At 34.3% G+C, this 25,047-nt stretch overlaps 1 protein-coding gene across 1 annotated transcript in view; it reads left to right on the top strand.

Moving 5' to 3' along the window:
• Positions 1–476: 476 nt before the first annotated feature.
• Positions 477–25,047, top strand: part of DCN (decorin) — a 39,677-nt gene continuing 15,106 nt past the window's right edge. The window contains exons 1-4 of the mRNA XM_081130769.1: positions 477–953; positions 4,844–5,105; positions 18,270–18,382; positions 24,434–24,647. Of these exons, the coding sequence (XP_080986895.1) occupies positions 4,877–5,105; positions 18,270–18,382; positions 24,434–24,647 (556 nt within the window). The 5' untranslated portion in view covers positions 477–953; positions 4,844–4,876. The remainder of the gene's footprint in view (positions 954–4,843; positions 5,106–18,269; positions 18,383–24,433; positions 24,648–25,047) is intronic.

The raw sequence follows: 25,047 nt of genomic DNA on the forward strand, positions 1-25,047 counted from the left end.
TCTCTACTGAAATTTGGAAAAAGCCATAGACTCTATTGCCTCACCAGAGTTCTAGATTATATAAAAGTCTAATTTTTGAAAATAAAAGTTTTACAGCCTAAAATAAAATGTGGCCAACTTTTAGAAATCTGTGTGTTTTATTAAAAAAAAACAACAACAAAAAACTAGTAGAAACAAGAAAGATTTTAAGTATGAGCAATGAACGTAATAAATGATATGCTTTTTCTATAAAACCATGGCTTTCATCCAGGACACTTTAGAAACACATTCAAAATATATAGAAAACCTCCCCCGCAGAGCACTTGAATTTGCACAAACAGCCCAAGGCAAGTAAGAATCCGAGGGAGTGTTTTCACAGAAGGCCACTCATTTATTTTCACAGACCACATTTAAAATAACTACAAGATTCATTTCATTCCATTTGCCGGACTTACACGACCTGAAAGCAAGGAAAACTGTCGTTGCCGAAGTATAATAGATGTTCCTTAGGAACAAGGCTAGAAAGGGTGGAGAGCGGGGTTGGGGTGGGGGTGGGGAAACAAACCCTTTAGTTACGATATTTTAGGGCACTGAATTGACACAATAAAACAAATTTCAAGTCAAGTTCCTCCACTGTGCTATACAAGCAGTTTAGAATCTTAAGCAGATGTAAAAGGAACTAGGCAAATGGGGAGAAAAAAAGGCCAATAAACTTTCTGGCTACAATACAAGAGACATATCATTACCATATGATCTAATGTGGGTGTCAGCCGGGTAGTGTTCATTGAGGGAAACCTTATTTTTTATCTGGGCTATGGAGTAGAAGCAGGAGATTTTCAACCTAGTGACAGGCACAGAGCAGCACCTACCCCCTCCTCCTTCCCACACCTGCAAACTCTTTTGCTTGGGCTGAATATTTAGTGTAATTACATCTCAGCTTTGAGGGCTCCTGTGGCAAATCCCCGGATTAAAAGGTATGGCTTTCGATAATTGTCCTGAACTCTGCTACAGACTAATAAAACTTTGATCAAGTAGAGGGAACGAGAGATTATTTGGTGAGAAAAAGAAAAGAAAAAGTAAACTGTGCTAAACTTTTTAAGAATCTTTATGCAGCATTTTAAAAAAGTATTGCTTGGAAACGGAAGTTGAAAATTGGGTTAAATGATTAAATGCATTGTTTTAGTTCTTTCTGTTCTTGCAAAAAAAAAAAAAAGATGTTTATTAAAAATCTATGACCTAACGCCATTACTATCTATATTTATATATTTGTATTTGTACTAATGAAATGTTTAGCTCTTTAGAATGTATTCATAGAAAAGTATTCTAGATTAGCATATTATTCGTAGTTGGGTTATGTATTTAAGGATTTATTTCCTTCCTGACTTCTTGTATATTTTAAGAACTTTTAAAACCTAGGAGGTTACTAAGAGAAGTAAACTCCGGTCATTAGTTGTAGAAGTTTAGTGTACATTTCTACAACCTAGAAAAGAATATAAATAATCACCAGAGGTGAAAATAAACACTGAATACATTTATGCCGATTATTAAAGACTCAACTAAAATAATATCACATTTAGCTACATAATTTCTTAAATGTAAAGAAGAGACTCTGTCTGTATTTTCAGTACAAATGAAATTTTATAAGATATATTCACAATGCAGTGAGGGTGTAAGTTAGATTTTTTTCTAATTGCAAACAGGATAACATGATGACCACTTGTTAAGTGAGCTCTGGTGATGTAAATACCTGTGGTTTTTTTTTCCTTCCAATTGCTGTTTTGACAAGAAAATGAACTAAACACCTCCTATAGCAGCCCTTATTTATGGATAAATGTGGTTGTATTGTTTATTTTAAAATTATTTTATTTTATTTTATTGAGGTTTTTAATTCACCTAGTGCTGGTGGTTTTTAATTTTGCTCTGCATTTATAGCTTCGCTTATCTCCTGAGGGTTAAATTTTGACTTTGATAGTCACCCCAAAGGCATAAATGACATCATACAAATGTTGATCTGAATGATATAGCTAATTTAATGGGCTGAAGTGGTTTAAGGAACCAGAGATGGTTATTTCTGATAAAATACTTATAAATTATGGCAATGAGCTTTAATGAAGTAGTGACATTATTCTTAGCAATTAGCATTTAGGAGTCATACATTCGACAGTACTTAAAACAGTTTAATGAAATTTAAAAGCCTATCATCTCAATAATAGCCTGCCTGGTTTCTACATGAGTCACTGTTGTTTTTTGTTTATTTTTCGGACTTCTTAAGGAAAGAAGGAAACGATTAAAGAAATTATTAGGACCAACTGCCCACATTAATTGATTTAAGATGCTGAGTGTTCAAGTATCAGAACTCTAATTTAAAAGAAGTTAATTCATGGAGGAACTTGTATAAAGTTCCTGGACATGTTAGTATTATTACCCAGGACAATCAGGGTTAAAATGCACACACACACACACACACACACACACACACACACGACAGCTATAAGCTGCCTGTTTGCATTCAGCTTCAGCCAGAAAGCATTTTGCATAGAGAATTTGCACCATTTTACCAAGAGTAACTAAATATAAATGATAATATTTTTTGAGCTAACGTGCAACATTCCCTTTTGTGGGTTAGTGAAGCAACCAGATGCTTTCTGTTCTCGAGAAAAGATAAAAAAGTGACATCTGCATTAATTCTAGTTGCTATTTATTAAATCTGCAATTACTTTACTTCATTTTTCTTCTAAAATTGTGAGACATTAAATATGCAAGGCTAGCAAACTTGTGGTAAACCATAAACTTTGCATTTTAATGTGAAACAGACAGAAAACACTTTCCTTAGATCCAATCCAAGGGCAACACTGCCAAAACAATAGGGTCTCCGTTAAAAGGCAACTTAGTGAGTGGGAATGGGCTCCGAGGGGAAACCTGATACTGAACTTAAAGGGGCAGTGTGAATAATTAACCTTAGTAGTATTTTTAAATGAAAATCCACAAGCCCATATTGTATGTGTGCTGCCTTCATGATACTTCAGTAATAAATATAAACTAAGAAACAAAAGTATAAAAAATTGAAAAATATTTATTCCCTTTCCAGTAGTGGATCTAGGTAAAAATTTCCCGAACATACATTAGGGTTAGGGCATACAAAGGCTTGTTTTTCTTATGCTACAATTGGATAACAACTCTAAACAATTATTTAATTTTAATTATAAATGTGCAGCTTTACTTTGGACTCTTATACGTGTACAATTCAAAGTAGCAATGATAGGACTAAAGATAATATCTGCAATACATTACGGGAATACTTAGAACAGTTTCAATGGTTTTACTTATTTTTTAAATATATCAACTCAAAAATTGACTGCTTGCTCTCTACATGATCAAACAATTTTTGTTCTTCAGATTTATTAGTCAACTTTATTTAGTTCACTAGGCAAACTAAACCACCAATTCAACAACATAGATTTATATATACATAGTGCTTAATGAATGAATGGATAAATATTGTATGGATTTGTCAAAAATGTACTTTTTGTTTGTTTACAAAGTAGTCCTATAGGTAAAACTAAATAATATATGAGCCACATAAAAATTAGTTAGTATTTTCCATACGTGTTTATTGGCTCATTTAAAATGATCAGTTTGAGAAACTATCCAATAGAATTATTTTTAAAAGTGAATCTTGCTTATACCAAGTTGAGGTTTTCAATTTCATATCTTTCTTGTGCTAGAAATTTGATATTGAAAAAAAAGATAATTGGTGTTTAAAAAATCAGACTGACTGGCTGCTTAGCACAAATTGAATAACTGGTGTTAATAAATTGATGGTCATTTGAGTCATTTATGTGCAGAATATTGTGCAAGGCTTGGTACAAAACAAAAATAATAAGACACGCCCTGAAGGAGTACATCTTCTATTGGGGGGGTTGGGGGACAGACCAAGCAGGCAAAACAAATTACAATAAAATGTGATAAGTTCTTTAAAAGAGGTTAAGAGCAAGGTTCCTGGGAGCACAGAAGAGCATCCTGCCTGGATGTGCCAGGGACAAGCACAGGGGAAGCCTATTATCTCATTTAATCTTTACAATACTCCTACAAGGTAGGTATTTTAAATGACAATTAGCTTTGAGGATCAGGGTTGAGGTGGGCACTGGGAGAGAAGAGAAAATGGAGAGAAATGTCGCTAGAATATCAGTTGGTACCACATTATGAACCATCTTAAAATGCGCCACAGGGGATGTAGACCTTTTTGGCAAGCCATGGAGGTCAACAAAGGGTTTCCAGTAGAAGAGTAATACAATTAAATTGAATTTTTAGAAGATGACTTGGACAGCAGAGTGGAAGATGGCCTGGTGCAGAGGGAATAGTCAAGGGAGATACCAACTGGAAGCTCTTACTATACTTTTAGGAGATGAGAATGGCCTGGACCAAGATAAATACAATAAGATGGAGAGATAAGATTGGCTTTCAAAGATACTTCTGAAGCAGGAATTAGAGATCTCTCAAGTGTATAGACAAAATTTTATTTGACTACGGCATGTCTTGTGTTGAGTAAACATTGAAAAATTTCAATACAATTTATCCTTAACAACTATGTAAATGATGTGAATATATAACATATTGTCTTAATTCAGACCATAATTGAGACCCTAAATTCAAAACAAGCCAAGTTAAATAATATTTGAATATTTCTTCGTAAGTGAATAGTCATGAAAATTAGTCTTACCACCATTTAAATATGTTTCTAATGCTCTGCTTCCTAACAATATATTATTATTATATTATTTTTTACTTTCTTTATTCTCATTCTACTATGGGGTATTATAAACTAGGCAAGGCTGCTCTTCTAAACCTTTTGTTTATTTCCTAGGTTCCTTGGTTGTGAAAATACATGAGATAAATCATGAAGGCAACTATCATCTTTCTCCTGCTTGCTCAAGTCTCCTGGGCCGGACCGTTTCAACAGAGAAGCATATTTGACTTTTATGACCTCATGCTTGGAGATGAGGCTTCTGGGGCAGACTCAGATGACCATTACCGCGGTCCTGATGCTCCTGACGCAGATGTTCTGGGACCAGTGTGTCCCTTCCGCTGTCAATGCCATCTTCGAGTTGTCCAGTGCTCAGATTTGGGTGAGTGGAGTGCAGGCTCTCTTTACCCACCTTGTTTGTTATTTTCCTGGGAATGGCTCCTGGGAATTTAGAACTATCCCTTTTAATCTCTGCATTTCCAAATTTGAGACACAGTGCCACCTAATGAGAAGTAAAGGAAGCAAAGTAGGATAGAAAGAAGTAGCTTCAAGGTTAAAAGATATTTTTTCTTTTCTTTTTTTTTAAGTCACAGCTCTATCACTTTGCAATCTTGGACAAGTTACTTTTAAAAAGAAATCTTTTTGAACCTCATGGTGCTCCCTTCTGTAAGATACAATTTTAAGCAAAACAATGTCTTACGTTCTGTGATTGCAGAGTGATGGTTTATTTTAATTTGATGATTTTTTTCCCCCATGAAATCTTAGACATTAAGAAAACTTGGGCCATCTCTCTGTTCTTGGCTTAGTTCAAAACACAGAGTTCAAACATTACTAAATTGTAAAGTATGCAGAGTTATCAGAAGCAAAGCATCTAAACTTTGAGAACAAAAAATTATCTTTCAAGTACCAAAATACTCCCTTAATCTCTGGGTCTTAGTTTTACCTTTATTGTTGGTATTTTTTTTTTTTTTTTTTGTAATCTGTAGCTGTTTATATTCTTTAGAAACTTTCAAAGTAAATCTTTACAACTAACGTATGGTGTAAATATTCAACATAAGCACAGAGCACAGATCTTTAGCCCAACACTGTAAATACAATTTGATTTATCATAGTCAAGAAAAATTTGGCCTGGGAATTTCAAGAACAATACACTCAGAAGATAAATCTCCAGAAAGTTTGAGGCCCCAGCACATGGGCCAAAAGGGAATCGACTTAGTTTACATGGCAGCTGATTCACATTCCTCTTTCTTTTGGTACATTTTCTTATTGGAAAGAGGAAAAAAAAAATCTTCACTGAATGATTCTACCATGGTGCATTTCCCTGTGGAAGAAACACATAGCATAGTAGGACACTTTTTTCAGAAATCTTATATTTATTCAAAACATGCTTTCTAGCAGGATTTTGCACTAACTTCTACAGTGGGAATAAACTACACTCAGGGACCCAGGAAAACATAGCTTGTTAAATAATAACTGAAAAACAAACACTTTGAGAGAGCTTCTTCAATACTGACATACATCACATAGCCATTTGAAACTGAAATAAGTGTACAGAAAGGCTATAAAAAGACTGTTGGTAATTCCACTGGATTCATTCATTCATTCATTCATTCATTCATTCATTCATTCATTCATCATATACACTGAGATCTTTTCTAGGCCCTAGGGAGAAAAGAATGAAACAGACAGATATGGTCCCTGTTCTTGTGACTCTTAGATTCTATTGATGGTGATTATTGCTTTTTTGACTTGTATAATTGTTACAGGGGGTATTAGATTACTATCAAATTCAAAAGAAACTTCTATAAGCATCTAGAGATTACATGAAATATGGGTTTAGGCAGAAAAAATAATAGGGTTGAAACTTTCTGAACAAAGGAATTGCCATTTTATGGACATACTAGTGGTAAACTTTTTCTGAAATTACTAAAATGGCTGAGTTACCAAGAAATGTGGTGCAAGTTAAATCTCACTTTGCCTCTGAACAAGGTTAAAAGACTTCACTATTACTCCCATCCCATATCATCAACAATGAAAGGTTGGTGTTTTTAAGCAAGGAAGACATGTCCAGTCACTTCACTTAAGTTTTATTTTTCCATAAATATAGTTTTACTTTGCTTACACAATAAATGGTCCATAAAGCCTGACTCTGATAAAAGTATTGGAACAGTGCTCCAATTGTCTATCATGGAAAAGGCCCAAGGCTATTGCTCAACACTAAACAGAAAAGTGGAGTGTTAGAAAAGAAACATCAAGGTTCATTGACTTGGGTGTCTCATTACAATTTTGTTTTGGTTACTGTTTTGTTTTGTTTATTTTGTGTTGTTTTTAGATGAGAATGTTTTCTACATTATCTTATTTTTAAGGGCCCAGAGTATACAGCATTCCTTTATTATAAGTAATCTTACTGGCTCATAAAAAAGAAATAGCTAAAATTTTAATAATGATTTGTTTGAGGAACCATGTTTGACTAAGAGAACTGAGTTCCAATGAGCAGTGGGCTCATCCAACTTACTTTTGGTCTTTATTAATTCAAAAATGCATATTTAAATATGTTGTCAAAAAATGGTGTGATATTTCTAAGAAATACATTTTTTTTATAAATTGCTTTTATTTTCCAATTACAACTGATACTGAATATCATATTAGTTTCAGAAGTATCTGAAACTATTATTAGTATCATAGTAGTTTCAGCACATTCATATAACTTACAAAGTGAAGAAAATGCATTTCTTAAAAGGAAGAGCAATCCACTTGCCTTTTAAAAAACACTGTTCACATTTTCAGCTACTATCTCACTCCTGCTCCCTTCATGATTTTGGAAGACTTTTCAGCGCCTTGACATCTTTAGCTGCACAAAATCACAGTCTTAGAAAACTCATTATATGTGTAAGATACCTGATTTATAGTAGAGACTCAAAACATTTTTTTATGTGATGATTATATGGAGTAAAAGATGAAAGAAAAGTAGAAACAAGCAAGGAAGGAAAAATGGTCAAACTCATTCATATAAAGATAATGCAGTTTATTTTATTTTTAGTTTTAACTTCTCTAATGATCTGAACATGAAACTTGTATTATTATAATAAAGAAAAAATGCTGTGGACATTGAGATAGGAAATGTAAATGCTTATCTGTATCAAAGGCTAATGTTTTCTTCAGGATTATCCCTGGCAGACGTTTTTATTAGCAGAGAGAAGTTACAGTGCTAAATGACAAAATCTTTTGTCAACTTATTATCTAAATAATGTTTAATATAAACGAACATTTTTATTAGAATGACTATTTTTGCCGCCAAGAGTTATTTTTGACGTAGTTAAACAATATCAAATTTTTAAACAGTTCTTTTAAAGTTAAGATGTAAAAGTTGTGAAATTAGGATTGAATAATTACTCTATGGGAAAACTTAAGACCTTCAGGAAGATACATTGACTGTTTGGGTTCCTAGTTTTAACTTATCAGAATAGTATTATATTGTGTTTTCCTAGAGCTCAGCATATTGAGAAAGCAAACATATGCCTTAACCTGTTTGAGGAAGTAATGAATTCTCCGTAGATATTGGCCAAATTGGTTTGACTGAAAGTGTTGCAATTTAGCTTATAATTTGAACCAGACTTTTATAAGGCCTATCTCTTCTTTCTTTATCTATCCTCTTAAAACATAAAACCATTCCCTCTTAATTTTATAGCATTTATAAAAAATAACAATATAAAAATAAATGTAGGAACAACTTTAAAATAGTAAACTCACAATTCTCAGATCTTTTAAAAATGTCCTAATATTGGACAGTGTCGCTAAGTGGTTAGAGCGTCAGCGCTGAAGGGTCAAGGGTTCCATTCCCAGTCAAGGGCAGGTATCTCTCTTGCAGGCTCAGGCTCTACCCTGGTCCCAGCTGGGGCACGTGCAAGAAGCAACCGATCACCAATCGATGTGTCTCTCTCACACTGATGCTTCTCTCTCTTTCCCTCTCTGTCTCTCTATCCCTCTGTCCCTCCCTTCCATTCTCTCTAAAATTAATCAGTGGAAAAGGTATCCTTGGGTGAAGATTAATAAAAATAAATAAATTAATAAATTAATTAAATAAACAAATATGTCCTAATACTGATCCTGTGACTGGATGCTCAATTTTATGTACTTAGTATCTTGAAGGAAGACAGTTCCCCTTACTTGTGTGCTCTTTGGATTAGCCACTCATCTTTGGATCAGCTGTCCAATTGGCATTGGTCATGACTTTCATAGTATTGCTAAAAAGAAGATCAGACCTGGCAGATGAAATAGCATAAGCACTGTTTTTTGACTGTTAATCCAAATTAAAGTAATAGTTATTGATAGATACATTTCTTATAAACAAGATTCAAAAGAATTAAAATATATTTTAAAAGTATTGAATAATGGAGAAAACTTGGGTTATGCAGTTTAACAACTCTGAACTCAAGTCCTGTTTTACGATTTACTCCCTGTACCTTTGAAACTTTAAAAATCTGTTTTCTCATTTGACAAATGAGAATATATCTTTATTAGCTAAGAATTTTAAAAATTTTTAAATGTTTACCATAATAACTGTTACATTCAGTTTACCATTTCAGACGTGTTGGCTAATAACATGAGGCTATTTCTGATATGTTCTTTTATTTTTTTAAGAATTGAGAATCACTAGTAAGTATATGGCTTGTTAAGTTGGATACAAAATAGTATCTTCTCCTCCCCCCCAAGAGGCCACATGACCTCCAGTGCAAATAGATAAGAGAAAATTGTGCAATTATTGAACAATTCAGTGTTCTCCATGCACTGTTCCTTTGAACAAAATGGATTTGATTGAGTGAAGAACAATAAAATACTAAGCTATTTTATAATCATAAATGATTCACATCCACATACTTAGCCCTGTAGAAATAATGCCAGGAGATAGAAGGTTTTATTTTGCCATGTAAAAGTCATTACAAATAAATATTGTTCTTACAGTGTAACTCATACTGCAAAAAATAGTTTAATTAAAAAAAACTTAGGGAAAAATGTACAACCTGCAAAAAGTTAGTTTTCTTTTGTTTAAATCATTTTCTCAACTGTTGAAAATTTTGTTAGAGGTCACAACTTGGAACATACTATAGTCCAGTTTGTCTCTTGTCTGGGGAAATTAAGTTTACTAGAAGCAAACTTTATCTACGAGCTAAACAAACTGTTAGACTTCCTTGAAATCTACCCAGAAGAATAAATTAGGGCTGTTTTGTAGAGGGATAGAGAGAATGCTGGAAGCTCAGTTGCTTTCATGCTTTATGTCTAGCTCTGGAGCATCAGGGATGTGGGGTGACCCTTATTAGGAGTTTAGATGCATCAAAGGGTAACTCCAAAACATGATATAAGAAAGAAGCTGTGCACAGAGCATGCCCAGTGGGTTCCCTAAGTTAGTATTGGGTAGAGGTGAAGTCTGACAGATCCTCAGATGAAGCAGGAGTAATGCTCAGGAGCAACCCAGGTAACCAAGGCTTCTGACTCAAAGATTTAAGGATGGGCAGGAGGAAGAGAGGAGCCAGAGAAGGCCAAAGGAAGCTTCTGTCTCCTTGACCTGAGAACTGACACATTCTTGGTTTCCTTCTCAGTCCCAGGAGGGAGAGAGGCAGCTGTGTGGGGCCAAGGCATCCCGTTAGCCTACAGCTGCGCTCCGTCTCTGTAAGACCATCCCCGGCTCCAGGTTAGCTAGCATCTGGGTAAACGAGGAAATGCAGAGACCTTTTAATTTTAACTTTTCTCCTTTAAAAAAGTACCAAGAAGATTGCATATTTCCTTAAAAATAAGGATAATAGAAGAATTAAAGCAGTTTGCACTTTCATCTTAATAAAAGGAGGAAGCCATGTAGCAGCTGCACTGTAAACTCAAGATTGACCCCTAACTTTGACTGTGGATTGTCTTTAGAGGCAACTTCTGAACTTGTCTACTTCTGTGTTTTCATTGTAATATACATTTACCTTGATTATTCTTTAACAATCAATGATATATAACAATTATTATTCAGTATCTTTTTATTACCTGTTTAAACATTAACTTGTTCTACCAGAAGGGAAGCATGACAATAATTTATCTTTGTAGACCCTCCACTCAACTAAATGCCTTATACTTGATAGGCTCTCATACATTAATAAACACTTGTGAATGAATAAATGAACAGATGCATGGCTTAGTGCATAATTCTATAATATTCTTGATTCTGTCAAACTGGAAACAGGAGGGAACATGTCTGACTTGGAATTCGTTGCCATAGAATTGTGGTTCACTCTTTCTTATTCCTTTTAGAGATGACCTCAGAAGGAAGCTTAAACCTTCCTGGAGTTTACTTGGGAAAACAATCTAATTAAAGGGGGAATCTTCTATTTCTCAAAACTGATCCAAATAACATTACAGTCAAATTGCCATTTTTAAGAGGCAAAAAGGGAGGAAACTTGTAGGGCTGAGCAGAAAGGTATTTTGATGGGGTTGGATGTCTACATATTGTTTTGGTTATATGCCAAAAATGGAAATGTATCACCATTATCCTACTTACTAAATTGAAGACAGAATTACAAAAAAATATTGTTGGAAATCAACAAGAATAAATCATGGATTTTGGATCCCTGCCACAGGGCAGGGAAAAATAAAAGCATGTTTTAGGACAACCTGGCCTTTGTCCAACACGATGTTTAGCAGATTGCTGACACTGGCTAACAGAACAGTGCTATCCATCACTGGGACAACTAGGGAAAAAAAGTAAAATTCTTTTCACTAATAAGCCTTTATTTCAGAAATAGCTTCCTGCTAACATCGTAAGTAGAATTTTATTTACTTTAATAAATAATCCTATTTTAAAGAAGATAAAGTTCCTGTTACAGAATTTGAGACAGCAAATATATAATTCAGATAGCCTTAGAAATAACTGCATTTCGGTGGAAAATTTAGAATTATATTAAAGTATGCTCACTGAAAAATAATTAAATATAGGGAACCACTCTGTTCCTATTACTATTGCTGAATAAATATTACCTAAAAACTTGGCAACTTAAAAATATAATTTTGATTATGATTTAAGGTACAGGGGATTTGAACAGGGCTCAGAAAGGCTGTCTCACTTGGGGTCTCTCAGGCAGTGTGGTCAGGTATTGGCTGTGGCCATGGCCATGGGTTGGTAGCCTAGGCTGGACACCCAAGAAAGACTGCTCGCTCTCATGACTGGCAGCTGCTGCTGCTGTAGCCTGAGAGCTCTGCTTTCTGCCATCTGGAGTGTCTCAGGTGGCGTCTCCAGCATGGTGATCTCAGCACAGACGGAATTCTTTCTTACATAGCCTCTGGCTGCCCCCAGAGCAAGTATCCCAGAAGAATTGGACAGCAGCTGTATGATCTTTTCTGACCTGGCCTCAAAAGTCAAACTGTGTCGCTTCCACCACATTGCATCAGTTCATAGAGGAATCAGGAGGCCAGGCCAGATTCAGAGACAGGGGAGTGTGACTCCATTTTGTGATGGGGTTAGGACAAGTTTGTGTTGAATAAGAGCATATTGAGGGGCAGATATGATTAACGTCATCTTTGAAAAATGCAATTATTTACACAGTCACTCAGATTTGTATGCATTTCTTGACAAAAAAGAATAAGCTGATATAAAGACTGATAATTTTAGATTTTCAAAAGACTATAGGATTTGCTACCACTATATTGACCGCGAACAGCTTTTAGGGGATCTGATTATTTGTTGGGAACATGTGCTTACTAAACCAAAGGGTTGCCACCCAGAGGCGGAGCTTGGTAGATAAGCTCTCCCAAGGCTCTCAGCTTCGTGGGAACTGGGATGAGTGCAGCAAGGTGATGGACTGACCGACAACAGACAAACAAACACACACACACAAACCAAAAACCCCACCCAGGTTCAAGAGCTTTAGGTAAAAAAACCTGTGTGTGACATACCTTCGAAAGAGATTTCAACTTCCAAGATCATATGCATTTTAATTGTATTGTGCAGAAAAATAAAAATAAAGGAAAAAAAATACAACCACTTGTCACAGACATACAGACTAGTAATAATCAGCGAGGTATCTTCTCCTTATTGGTGATAATTTTAGGTACCAATAACTGGGACCCTGCTACGCACTACAGTAGCCAATTATTTTGTAGATTAGTAATAATCAGCGAGTATCTTCTCCTTATTGGTAATAATTTTAGGTTTCAATAACTGGGACCCTGCTATGCACTGCAGTAGTGGATTATTTTGTAGAATAGTTTATTGAGTTCTCAGAAAAATTCTGTGAAAGATGCAGGAAAACTGATGCCTAGAGAGCTTAAGCAACTTACCCAGTGATCTTAAGGATCAAGAAAGGCCAAAATTCAAATTCAACTAACAATGTTATAAGAAGATGTTAAAAAATTTTTAAATATACAAAATAGGACAGTTGTGTACCCATCACCAAGCTTCACCAATTATCAACTAATACCAGTATTTTCTTATATATTCCCACTACTTTCCCCCTTCCATGTTATTCTGAAACACATTTAAGACACCATATCATTTTATCCAACAAATTATATATTTCTCTGAAAGTTTAAAACTCATATATAACACAAACAAAACAACCTGATTATATATAAAATTAAAAACAATTTCTTAATATCACCAAATATTCATTCAGTGTACAGATTTTCAATCATCTTATAAATGTTACAAGTGTTTTATAGTTTATTTGTGTGAATCAGGGTCTAAATGCAGTACATACATTGCAATAATTTAAATAGCTCTTATGTCTCTTTTAAACTACAGTTTCACCAATATTTCTTCATATTTCCATGCAATCTATTTTTTGAAGAAATTGAGTTTTGTTGAAGCCATCACTTTAGTAGACTTTAGCGTGTTTCTTTGACCTCTTTATTTCTTGTAAATTGGGAGCTACATCTTGAGGCTTAATCAGATTCAGCATTAATTGTTTATTTGCTTGTTTATTTGTTTGTTTTTGACAATACTAATCCATACTTGAGGATCTATTTCTCCCTCCAAGAGTTATAACCAATCCTTCCCCACAAGAAATATGAGAAATATATGGCGTGCAAAGAAACTATTACCACCGGATCAGTCACCATTTGGGACAGAAAAGGCAGTCTTCAGCAGATACATATGTGATAAAAGGTTCCTCACAAATATGTCAAAGACACATAAGAAAGTGAGAGCAATTTTCAGGTGTAGATAATTGGAATGATATGTTTGATAGCAGCATTCATTTCTAAAATGTTCTTCGACAACCAAGAATCAGAAAGAAAATTATGATTCTTATAGCCAGTTGTATCCTAATACTTCTGAGGAAAAATAGGAACTCTCATGAGAGCAGGATATGAAGAGATGATTGTAAAAAAATATAGCAGAAAAGACTTTGAAGCCATGACCTGAACTGCTCACCATGGGACAGCAAGGCAGACTATGATTTTAAAATGAATCAATCAAAAAGCTACCTCCTGTATGTAAAGCATTAAGATCAAAGCTCTGATGAAACAGTAATTTTTCCTTACCTAGAACTTACTGAAAAGAAAGAAATCTAAAGTGCAGTATTATACATCAGAAGCATATACATAAGGAATTTGTAGGGTGGGGGTCATCATTATCTGGGTTGGTTAGGATCAATATTATAAGGCAGGCTGATGAGTGCTTGAAAGGATTGTTAGAATGGAAGTAAGAGGAAATGAATGGGTGGCATATTCCATACACATAAATTATATAAACAAAAATGAGTAGTTAAGAATAAGCACAGTATGTTCAAGAGAAAACACTGATCAGCATCTTTTAAAAACATGCAAGTATGTATATATACATATATATATGTGTGTATACATATATACACATATATATATATATAGATATAAAATAATTTTTAAGATTAAGCTTAGAGAGAGACAAAGAAACATCCATGTGAGAGAGAAGCGTCAATAAGTTACCTCCTGCATGTGCCCTGACCAGGGATGGGACCTGCAACCTGGGTACGTGCCCTGAGCAGAATCGAACCTGTCACCTCCTGGTGTACGGGATGACGCTCCAACCAGTTGAACCACACAGGCCAGGGCCTTGCAGAAAATTTATATACATAAATGGCACATTAGGTAGTTCGAGTGTGGACTCATATCATCTTGGTCTTGGTCTTGGTCTATTTTAGCTATGAAGCATCTTGTATAAGCCATTTAACTTCATTAGGTGTTTCTTTTCTTACATATGAAAAGAGATTATTGGACTAGCTTAGAAGTTCCCTGATTTCTAGGACAAGTAAAGTTTTTTGAATGTTAAACAAGTTAATTTTTTATTGAAGTCTAAACCAAATCCAACAAAATAACAACTTGCCATCTGCTATTACAATCATTATTTTTATAGAGATTATATCTTAAATGAAGGCAATGTGTGTGTGTGTGTGTGTGTGTACGTCTGTGTTGTGCGTGTGTGATAATTTATATTAAAACTAACCAAATTGCCCTCATTTTTTTTCCTCATTTTGATATAGACTGATAAGAACATCATAGAGTCTACCTGCTCAGCACTTGGGAACCATAGACTAGCTGATACTTAACAGTCCTCTTTCTGAGAACTCATAACTAGGATAATTTCCCCATTAATCTCTATCTATTGTTGTCCAACAAGCTAGTTAACACCCCAATGCTCTATCTTGCCCTTAAATGGGTCTGCTGTCAGAACAATTCTTGTTGGGGTATACATAGGTAAGACAGAAAAAGCATCCTGTTGGAAGCCAGCAGGTTTGTCTTCTGGCCTGCGTTTTGTCACTCCTAGCTACATGAGCTTGTTCATCTCATTAAACTTTTCTAAAAATCATCTTGAAAAATGAAATGATCATACTCCCTACCTATCTGACTGAATTGTTGTGAAGTCAATAAGATAACATTATTTTTATTTTTTATAAACTGTAAAAATACATAAAATTTTAATAATAAAATAATGATATGTGAAATCCCCCAAACAGATATGAATTTACTAGTATTTCAGAGAAGATTGTAGGAATATAATTTTGATCATTAAAATGACTTTTAAGAATTGAACTACAAAAATGACAATGCATAAAGATGTTTTTATGCAAAATCTTCAGAAAAAAAGTATTTAATTTACCCCAAGCATTTCCTGTTGTTATAAAATCTAGGATGACCACATAATTAAAATTGTCAGCCATCCAAATATATCACTTCTTTCTCTTCACATCTGAAATTTAGTAGTGCTTTTGCAGTGAACAAATGGTAAGAGAGCCAGTAGAATTTAAGTCCAACATGTGTGAAAATAAGCATAAGTGGAAATTAAGACTGACAAAGACGCTTATGAAGTAATGAGGAAATGTAGTCAGTAACTTCTTTTCAAATGAAAGGAAATGTGCCTTTTCTTGATTGGAGAACACTAATTATCAAAGATTTGGCAGACGTCTATCACTCCTAATTGCATAAAATCATCAAACTGGTATTTCTGAAAAGGGCACTGATCACAACATTGTGTAGTTGAATAACCCTCCTACAAGGTTCTGATGGTTGGTTTGCTGTTTCTCACTGAAAACACTGTACTCTTGTTATTTCTCTGTGAACTGTTTCTGTGAGTTCTTGGAATCTAATTGATGCATGTTGAGAATCACCTATATTTTATTTTATTTTTAAACATTTATTTATTTTTTATTGAATTTTTGGGGTGACATTGGTTAATAAAATTATACAAATTTCAAGTCTATAATTCTACAGTACATCATCTGTATATTGTATTGTGTGTCACCACCCCAAGTCAAGCCTCCTTCCATCACCATTTATCCCCCTTTTCCCTTCTACCACATCCCCTCACCCTCTGGCAGTCACCACACTGTTGTTTGTGTCCATGAGTCTTTCTTTTCTTTTTTTCTTTGCTTAATTCCTTAGTGCTTCTCACGCAGCCCCCAACACCCTCCCTTTTGACAGCTGTCAGTCTCTTCTCTGTATCCATGTGTCTGTGTCCGCTTTGTTTGCTAGTTTATTTTGTTCATTATATTTTATATATAAGTGAAATATATGGTACTTGTCTTTCTCTGACTGGCTTATTTCACTCAGCGTAATATTCTACAGGTCCCTCCATGCTGTAGCACAAGGTGAAGGTGCCCGATCTCCTCTCACCTGCATTTTACTCTTCACATTTAAAACAATTGTTGATCACTGAATTGTAAACTAAACTTTTTTTCAGAGCAGGTGATTTCAGATACATTTTCTGTAATTTCCATAGAAGACATAAAGATAAAATATGGCTACCATGGTAATTTACCAGTATGCACTTATGTAAGATTCAAAATTAGAAAGATATCTTCTTCCCAGCATAGCAGTTATTATAAACCCTGTTGCAACTTTTTTTTAAAACACTGAAAGCTGTACATTGAATTGTATTTTTCATGATGATGTGGACAATTTTTGTCTTGTTCCTGTTCTATCTCTTGGGCCTAATAAATTCACGGTGTCTAGGAGGTATTCAATAAAGCATTGTTGAATGAATGAAAGAATGGTCTTCAGTACTTCAAGTTTCAGATATGATGGAAAGGTTGAAAAACATTTCTGATTTGTTATACAATTTTAAAATACAGAAACAATCACATGAGCTTGAGTTAATAGAGTCTCAAATTTTGAGTAACATCTTTCATCAATATGAAACAAAGTCAATGTAATAAAGGCAAACAGATATATAATTTAATATATTTTTCCATTAACATTAAAAATGATGACTTATTTTTAAATGCAGTTCCTTTTGAATAAAAACAGTTCATCCTTATACATCTAGTTGAATAAATATGTTTTTAATACCATAAGAACATTTGTTTAGTTAATGTGCTTACATTTATAAACTAAAACCAATAACTCAGTTATTTAGACCAAAATTTAAAGTGCAAAAAGAGTGCTTCATATAATGAATTTTAGATAAGCTACACTAACAATTTTAATTTATTTTATTCTAATTAGCCACATATCCATCAGTCATAAAACATTAACTAAAATTGATATTGTGTTGGTATTCCAATTAAAATGAAAAGAACTCCCAAAAGTTTGGACAAATTTTAAAGTTGTTGATGCAACAATATGGTTGCGTGTTTATATAATTATACCTCTAAATGTAGATCTGTGACAGTGTTAGGTTTATCAAAAGGATCTTTACCTGATTGTTTGGCTAAAGCTCTTTACTGACACGATATTATGTAAAAGTTATGGATTTACAAATAACTAGCACTTATCAAAAGAATAACTTTTTTAAAGAAGAGCAATGAGGTATAATAATACACTTTGTACTAATTATTTGAGTACATTTTTACAAAATATTTTTTCTTTTATGAAGAAGAGTAATTACATAATAAAATAATGTATTCTGTTTACATTGGACTTGGTTGGAAAAGGTAAAGCAGATATTTTAAACTACAATTGATATAACACCTAGCAGAAGTAAACATGGTACTTGTAAAACAATCATTGTAACAGTAATTTCTTGGTAAACACATCTTTTGTGATTCTGTAGTAATGTGTCATATTTTACTGACTGAACGCCGGTTAATTCCCATACTAGGTCTGGACAAAGTGCCAAAAGATCTTCCCCCCGACACTACGCTGCTGGACCTGCAAAATAACAAAATAACTGAAATCAAAGGTGGAGACTTTAAGAACCTCAAGAACCTTCATGTAAGAATTTTAAAAAATTTTTCACTTTAACAAGATCTGACTCAAAGTATTTTTCAAAACAAAACTTAGGTAGGGCCAAGAGTACTATATGGTAATAAACAAGCACCTAAGTGTTTATTCATCTCTCTTTCTAGGAGGTGATGAGGGAGCATATCATCACAATCATTAACCCCTAAAATCAGCCAAATTTTTCACATGTACTGCATATATACTTAGCATTTGCTTCTTAAGACTACATTAAATCTTAATCTCTCTCATGTTTCATGAATGAGTCTTTATCTTCCCAATTATATTGTACTTCAATAGTGGAACAAAATGGACTGATCTCAGTTTTATTTTATTTCTTTGTTTCTTTTGTTTTCTTTTACTCATATTCTGAAGGGTGCAGATAATTTTGTAAATCCCCACAAACTGGCACCAAAAGAAAAAGTGTTAATCATTTATATTTTATTTAGTAAATATAAATTCATCTTTAAATATATATATATTTGAAGCTATATACATATATATAGCTTTGTATTTTGGATTATTCATACTGCATTCTTATCTGTATCTTTGTTTCTATTATGATTTTCACTTCCCTCTACCCTAGTATATGGCAACACATCTAGTCTACCAGTCAGGATTCCAGCAGAAAAGAGGTGGTATTCTCAAAAGCATTTCACAGAGGAGACTTTACTAAAGAGATTATTTGCAAAGGGGTGTGGAAACCAACAAGGTCTGAAGGAACTAGGGCATCCCAAAGCCTTGAGAAAGGTGGGGAGCTATAGCCCTATCTTCTGATTTCCTACCAGTGTCGTCTGCGGTTGAACCTAACTGGAGGCCAGAGGACAAAGACATCTGGGTGATGCAGTCACCAGAGGTCAGGCTCCGAGGACATAGGGAAGAGTCAAAAAGCACAAAGAATGAATAGAACTGTATTTGGGAGAGGGTGCATTGAAAATGAGAAATTACCAACCTAATCAGAGAGGTTTAAGCCTTGCTAAGATAGCCTTTTGTAAGAGTAAATGCACTATCTGTTCACATAGGGTGTCAGAATCCCCATAAAATTTGATATGGGCTTTAATCGGCCTTTGAATACCTGAAGAACGATCATCATGAGGATAAAGAGTCTGGAAATCATGTTTACAGGACAACTGATGGAGATGTGGAGATCTAAATTGCATGCAAAAAGGTCATGAGTGATGTATTTGAAGGACCATGCTGGGAAGAGAAATTGAATTTTCTTGCTTCAACTACAAGATGACAGAATTGTCCTATGGACAATTGAGTGGAATTTCAGGGATGCAGAATTTTGCTCAGCATTAAAAATACAATGTAAAGTGTTAGAATGTTCAAATAAGATAGAAGATTGCCTAATGATCAGTTACCTCTTTGTGGAGGTAAATATAGAAATTCATTCTTAAAGTTGGGAATATAAACATAGAAGACTCTAATTTCACATTCATTGATTTATTTTTTAATTGTTGACACAGTTATAGATGTCCCCCATTTCCCGCCCCTTTGCCCACCTCCACCCGCCCCCCCCCCCCAATCCTGGCCATCACCACACTGTTGCCTGTGTCCATGGACTAAGATATATGTTCTTTGGCTAAACTCTTCACCTTCTTTTATCCAGTTCCCACCTCCCTCTCCCCTTCAGTCTGTTCCGTGTATCCATGCCTTTGGTTCTATTTTGTTCATTAGTTTATTTTGTTCATTATATTCCACATATAATTGGGGTCATATGGTATTTGTCTTTCTCTGCCTGGCTTATTTTACTTAGCATAATAATCTCCAGGTCCCTGATGCTGTCCCAAAGGGTAAGAGCTCCTTCTTTTCTTACGGCCACATAGTATTTCAGTGTAAATGCACCAGAGCGTTTTTATTCATCTTCTAATGGGCACTTATTTCTTTAACTGTTATAAAAAATAATTGGGTTGTATAGTAAGAATAGGCAATATAGAGTAAAATATAAACATAAAAATAAATTATCTGGCTGTTATATATTAGAATGAAAAATACATGTTCAGGGGAAATAATGTAATTTAAAGTAAAATAAACTGATCATAATATGCCATAGAGTTCATATAATGAAGACAAGATGTAGTTATCAACTTTGTGACAGCCAAGATGAGGAAAGGAATAAACATTTATCTATTAGGAGAAAATGTACCAGTATTTTAAAAGGAAGCAAAGCTTTTTTTTTCCTTAAGATTTTAAGATTCTCCATGAAACAGTTGATTAGAACAATAGCACATATAAAGTTGTGTAGTCAATCTATTGTAGTGTTCAACATTATAAGTATAATCTGCTATCAGTAGTGAATGTTATGAGCACCCAGTGAGAGAAAAATCACAGACCATCTCATATCAGGTTTTACCAGTTAGTGTTTTGAGAAATATGGAATAAAGAGGTCTTAGGATATAAGCAGAATTTTGAAAAGAAGAAAGGGGATTTTTCTGTGCAAGAGGAAAGGAAGCGTAGAAGAAAATAAGAAGCAGGCAAATAAAGATAGAAACTAGCTGGTGTGAAAGATTCAAGCTCCAAAATAGTGGAGGATCAGGCTTGAGCTGGAGCTCCCCAGGCAGGGTCGGGGCCCCTGGTCCGCTGGCGGGTTGCGGGGCCTGGCCCATCGCCTCTCCGCTTCCAGTTCATGGTTTCACCGGGAGTGAGCGGCCGCGCCACCGAGGTTTGCCAGCGGCTGTTGAATCTGTCATTGGAATGATAAGAGAGGGAATAATGACAATTGAATATTACTAGTTTCAAGAAACTAAAATATTTCAAAAAACTTTATTTTCATAAGTGTACCCTAAAGCTACTTTTTTTAAGGAAGGCAAATTCCCTGCCTCTGAGCCTTACTTCCTGTGTGTTTAAGTATAATCTGAATAATTGGTTGAAACTCCTCATATCCTTAAATAAGAGATACCAAGTTTCTGCGATGTTCTCATTAACTCTGGCATTTGTAATAATGTGACCTTTCTTTTCCACATCTCCTTCTAAGTGGAGGATGTTTTTAGGCAATTATCCTCTTGGCAGCCTCTCTACTTCAAAGCGTACCTTGGAAGAAGAAAGAGAGGGTTTGTTAGAGCTTAAACCGTTCCGAGGATGTTAAACAGCTGCTCTGCTCTTACTCTTTCATTCATTTTCATTTCTATCCTTGTTATTATGCAAATAAACATTATAATTTCAGCCAGGAAAGCCACACTTGAATGAGAAGGAAGGAGAGAAATGAAAATTTAGAAAGGATTAAAATAAAAAAGGATTTAACAGAAAAATATCCCGTTTCCTCAATAATTTGATCAATTCATAGCTCTCTGGTTCTTTGAGTGGTGCATGTTGTATAAGAGTAGTTTTATACTTATATGTAGTAGAAAATCTACAAGCTTATTATATAAAATAATAAAAAATTGAGTATTATAATGCCGATATTCAATATATTTTTAAATTGAAGTTTAAAAAATATAGTAAGGCAATTTTTAAAATTAAAAATCTTCAAAGATTGAATAATAAAAAACACTTGTTTAGCAATTACTATTTAGTAGACATTGTTGCTAACACCTTATATGCATTAACCTATTTAATTCTTATAAATAGGTTTTTTATGAGGTCGATACTCTTGATATCCCTCATACAGATGAGGCCTCTCAGGCACAGAGAAGTTGAGTTACTTGCTCATATTCACACAGCAAATAAGACCCAAAGCTTGAGATCTAAACTCAGGAGCAGTCTAACTTGAATCTGTGCACTAATAATTTCCTATAAACTTAATATCCACCATACAATTCCTTAAAACAACACCTGATATAGTGTAAGCCTTACATGAGTGGCTTTGGAGAAAACTGTACATACGAATTCAGATTTCCATATTTTTCCCTTCCGTTTTATTGAAATATATCTGACCTATAGTATAAGTTTAAGGTGTATACCATAAAGAATTGACTTACACATATTGCAGAATGACTACCACAATAAGATTTGTTAACATCCCTCATCTCATATAGATATTAATTTTTTTCATTATGAAAAATTTTAGGATTTACTCTCTTAGCAACTTTTAAATATACTGTAGTGTTAACTATAGTCATCATGTTGTACATTACCAGTTCATCCCTAGGAGCTATTTATCTTCTAACTGAAAGTTTGTATCTTTTTATCATTTCCTTGGATGAAGGTGGTGAAAATACTTTTACTCCTACTTCTACCCTATTTCTATTGCTTGTCACCTTTTTCGTCACCCCTCCCTACCCCCCAAGCTAGGTCACTGTTTTCTTTAGTTACCAACGAAGTAGGTTGTCCTGATTTCTGAGTCTGGGTTTCAATTTTAGATTAAATGGCACTCAAGGCATTTCTTACCCCCAAGCAACACATTCTCTTCTAATTCAACTTCTCTAGGCCTCTTAGCTGACCTCCTGAAGAACACCTGGGGTTCACCTTTGACCTTTTCTCTTGTAGCTGTGTAATTAGTCAGATTTTCCCCATCTCAACATTTTGCCATTGCCTGTTACTTTATAACTACACTTTCTTAAAAACATATCCCTCTGTATGGAACTAACATTAACCATCTTTAGCAATACTGTATATACACAAATAACTTTTTCACATGTGGATCTGTTTTAGATAATGTTTTAATTTATATAGTCCTTAAAATTTTAATTTATGACCAAAATTTTCAGTTTTATTTTTCAAATTTGTTTTATCCTGAAACCAGAGATGCTTTTCACTGGACTAAAACTTTCAACTAACAGTAATACTTGAAAGGCACTTTGTAAAGAAGCAGTCTATGTATACATTGTCATTTTTAATCTTCATAACAGCCCCCCTGGGTGCTATTATTCCCACTTTACTGAAGAAATAATTGGGGACAAATGCCACACTGTCCCCAAAATTTAGCAGCAGTTATTGCTACAGCATACTAACAGGTAGAGGCATTATCTAGTTATTATCTAGTCAAAGAAGTAATATTTTGTTACCTGAAATAGGTAATACCTCATCAGGTTGAATCTTCATAATAGGTTTGAACATTTAACATGAAATAAAACAGATTTTCAAACCACGTTTAATGCAATTAATGATATCAAACTTTCAGAATTTTCTTCCACAGATTGCAATTGAGGATCTCCTTTGCATTTAAAATTAAGCATCTGCCATTTTAAGTGTCTTTCATTTATTTATTTAAAATTTTATTTTGTTTTTCCCATCACATTTTATCCCCTCTATGCCCTCTACCACCTCCACCTATCCCGCTCCAGCCCTGCAATCACCACACTGTTGTCCACGTCCAAGTCCTCTCAGTCTTTCTCTAGCTCTCGCTTATACTGATTTCCTGGACATTTTGCTTGTTAATGTAAATTTTTTATGACTTATAAACCCTTACAAGTTTTTGAACTTTCTATAATATTCATTAGAATTTCTTAGGATTTTGTTTTAATCACCGATGAATATTTTATGATGAGATAAAAATTATGTTATTTGTTTTAACTAGTCAAATAAGGTGAACTACATGAGGATGTACATGGTTTAATTAGCCAGCTGTTAGTATAAGAAAATATTCTTGCATTTCTGAAAATGAAAGTTACCGCTTTTCTGTTGCTCTAGTTTCCTTTTTGTCCCTCTGTATTTTCATGTATGCATAAAAGTGTACTACAACTGAAAATGCAAGTTTCTTAAAACTTTATAAAGTGATTCTGTTAAATAGGGTTAGTTGATAAAGAGACTTAAAATAATAAGAACAGTGTGGTTCTTAGACATACAGATCTTTGGAAGAAAATGAGACAGTTCAAAAATAGGTTTGGCGATAGCTATAGGTATTGCAACAATGAATGAGAAGTAATTTCCTATATTAGGAGAACTCAGAAACAAAAATTTTAAAAGTTGCCAAAAATGTTAATATGCTGGGACAGATAAAACCTTTATATAAAAAGGGCAAGAAAATAGAAGAATATCTTCCTTGCAACTTTGCAGGCTTCTCTGCTAGTTCCATGAATGGAATGAATGGACTACGCACTTGTTTTATATATGTGCCGAAGGTTTTGGAATTAAGAAAAGGTTGTTTTTGTTCCTTACCTACAGACATTGATTCTTGTCAACAACGAAATTAGCAAAATCGACCCTGGAGCATTTGCACCTTTGGTGAAATTGGAACGACTCTATCTGTCCAAGAATCAGCTGAAGGAATTGCCAGAAAAAATGCCCAAAACTCTTCAGGAGCTTCGTGCCCATGAGAACCAGATCACCAAAGTGCGAAAATCTGTGTTCAATGGACTGAACGAGATGATCGTCATAGGTACAGATATTCTTATAACTCTAAGACCAGGATTCAGAGTTCACCCTAAGAGATTTCAAGTAAACGTTAGCTGCAGGAAGGTTTTTAGCTGGAAATTACATGTCTTAAACCTGTAAGAATGGCAGGAGCAAGGCCAGAAGAAATGGGATTTTGAATCTGTGCCTTAGGAATCTGAGAATGTAGGGAAAGCTCTAGAACTGAAGTTTCCCTATTGCATGTTCAAGATGCAGGGTGCAATTAAGTAGTGCTTAATCAGAGATATTTAGGGATCCATTTCATTGTGGGGACTAGTTTTATTCTGAACACCTATAAATTATTTGTTTTAAAATATGTGTTCTAATGTTTTGCATTATGCATGGCAAAAATTACAATTTTATAATTGGCTTACAAAATGTTAGAT

This window comes from Miniopterus schreibersii, assembly GCF_964146895.1.
Source record: "Miniopterus schreibersii genome assembly, chromosome: 2".
NCBI classification, from domain to species: domain Eukaryota; kingdom Metazoa; phylum Chordata; class Mammalia; order Chiroptera; family Miniopteridae; genus Miniopterus; species Miniopterus schreibersii.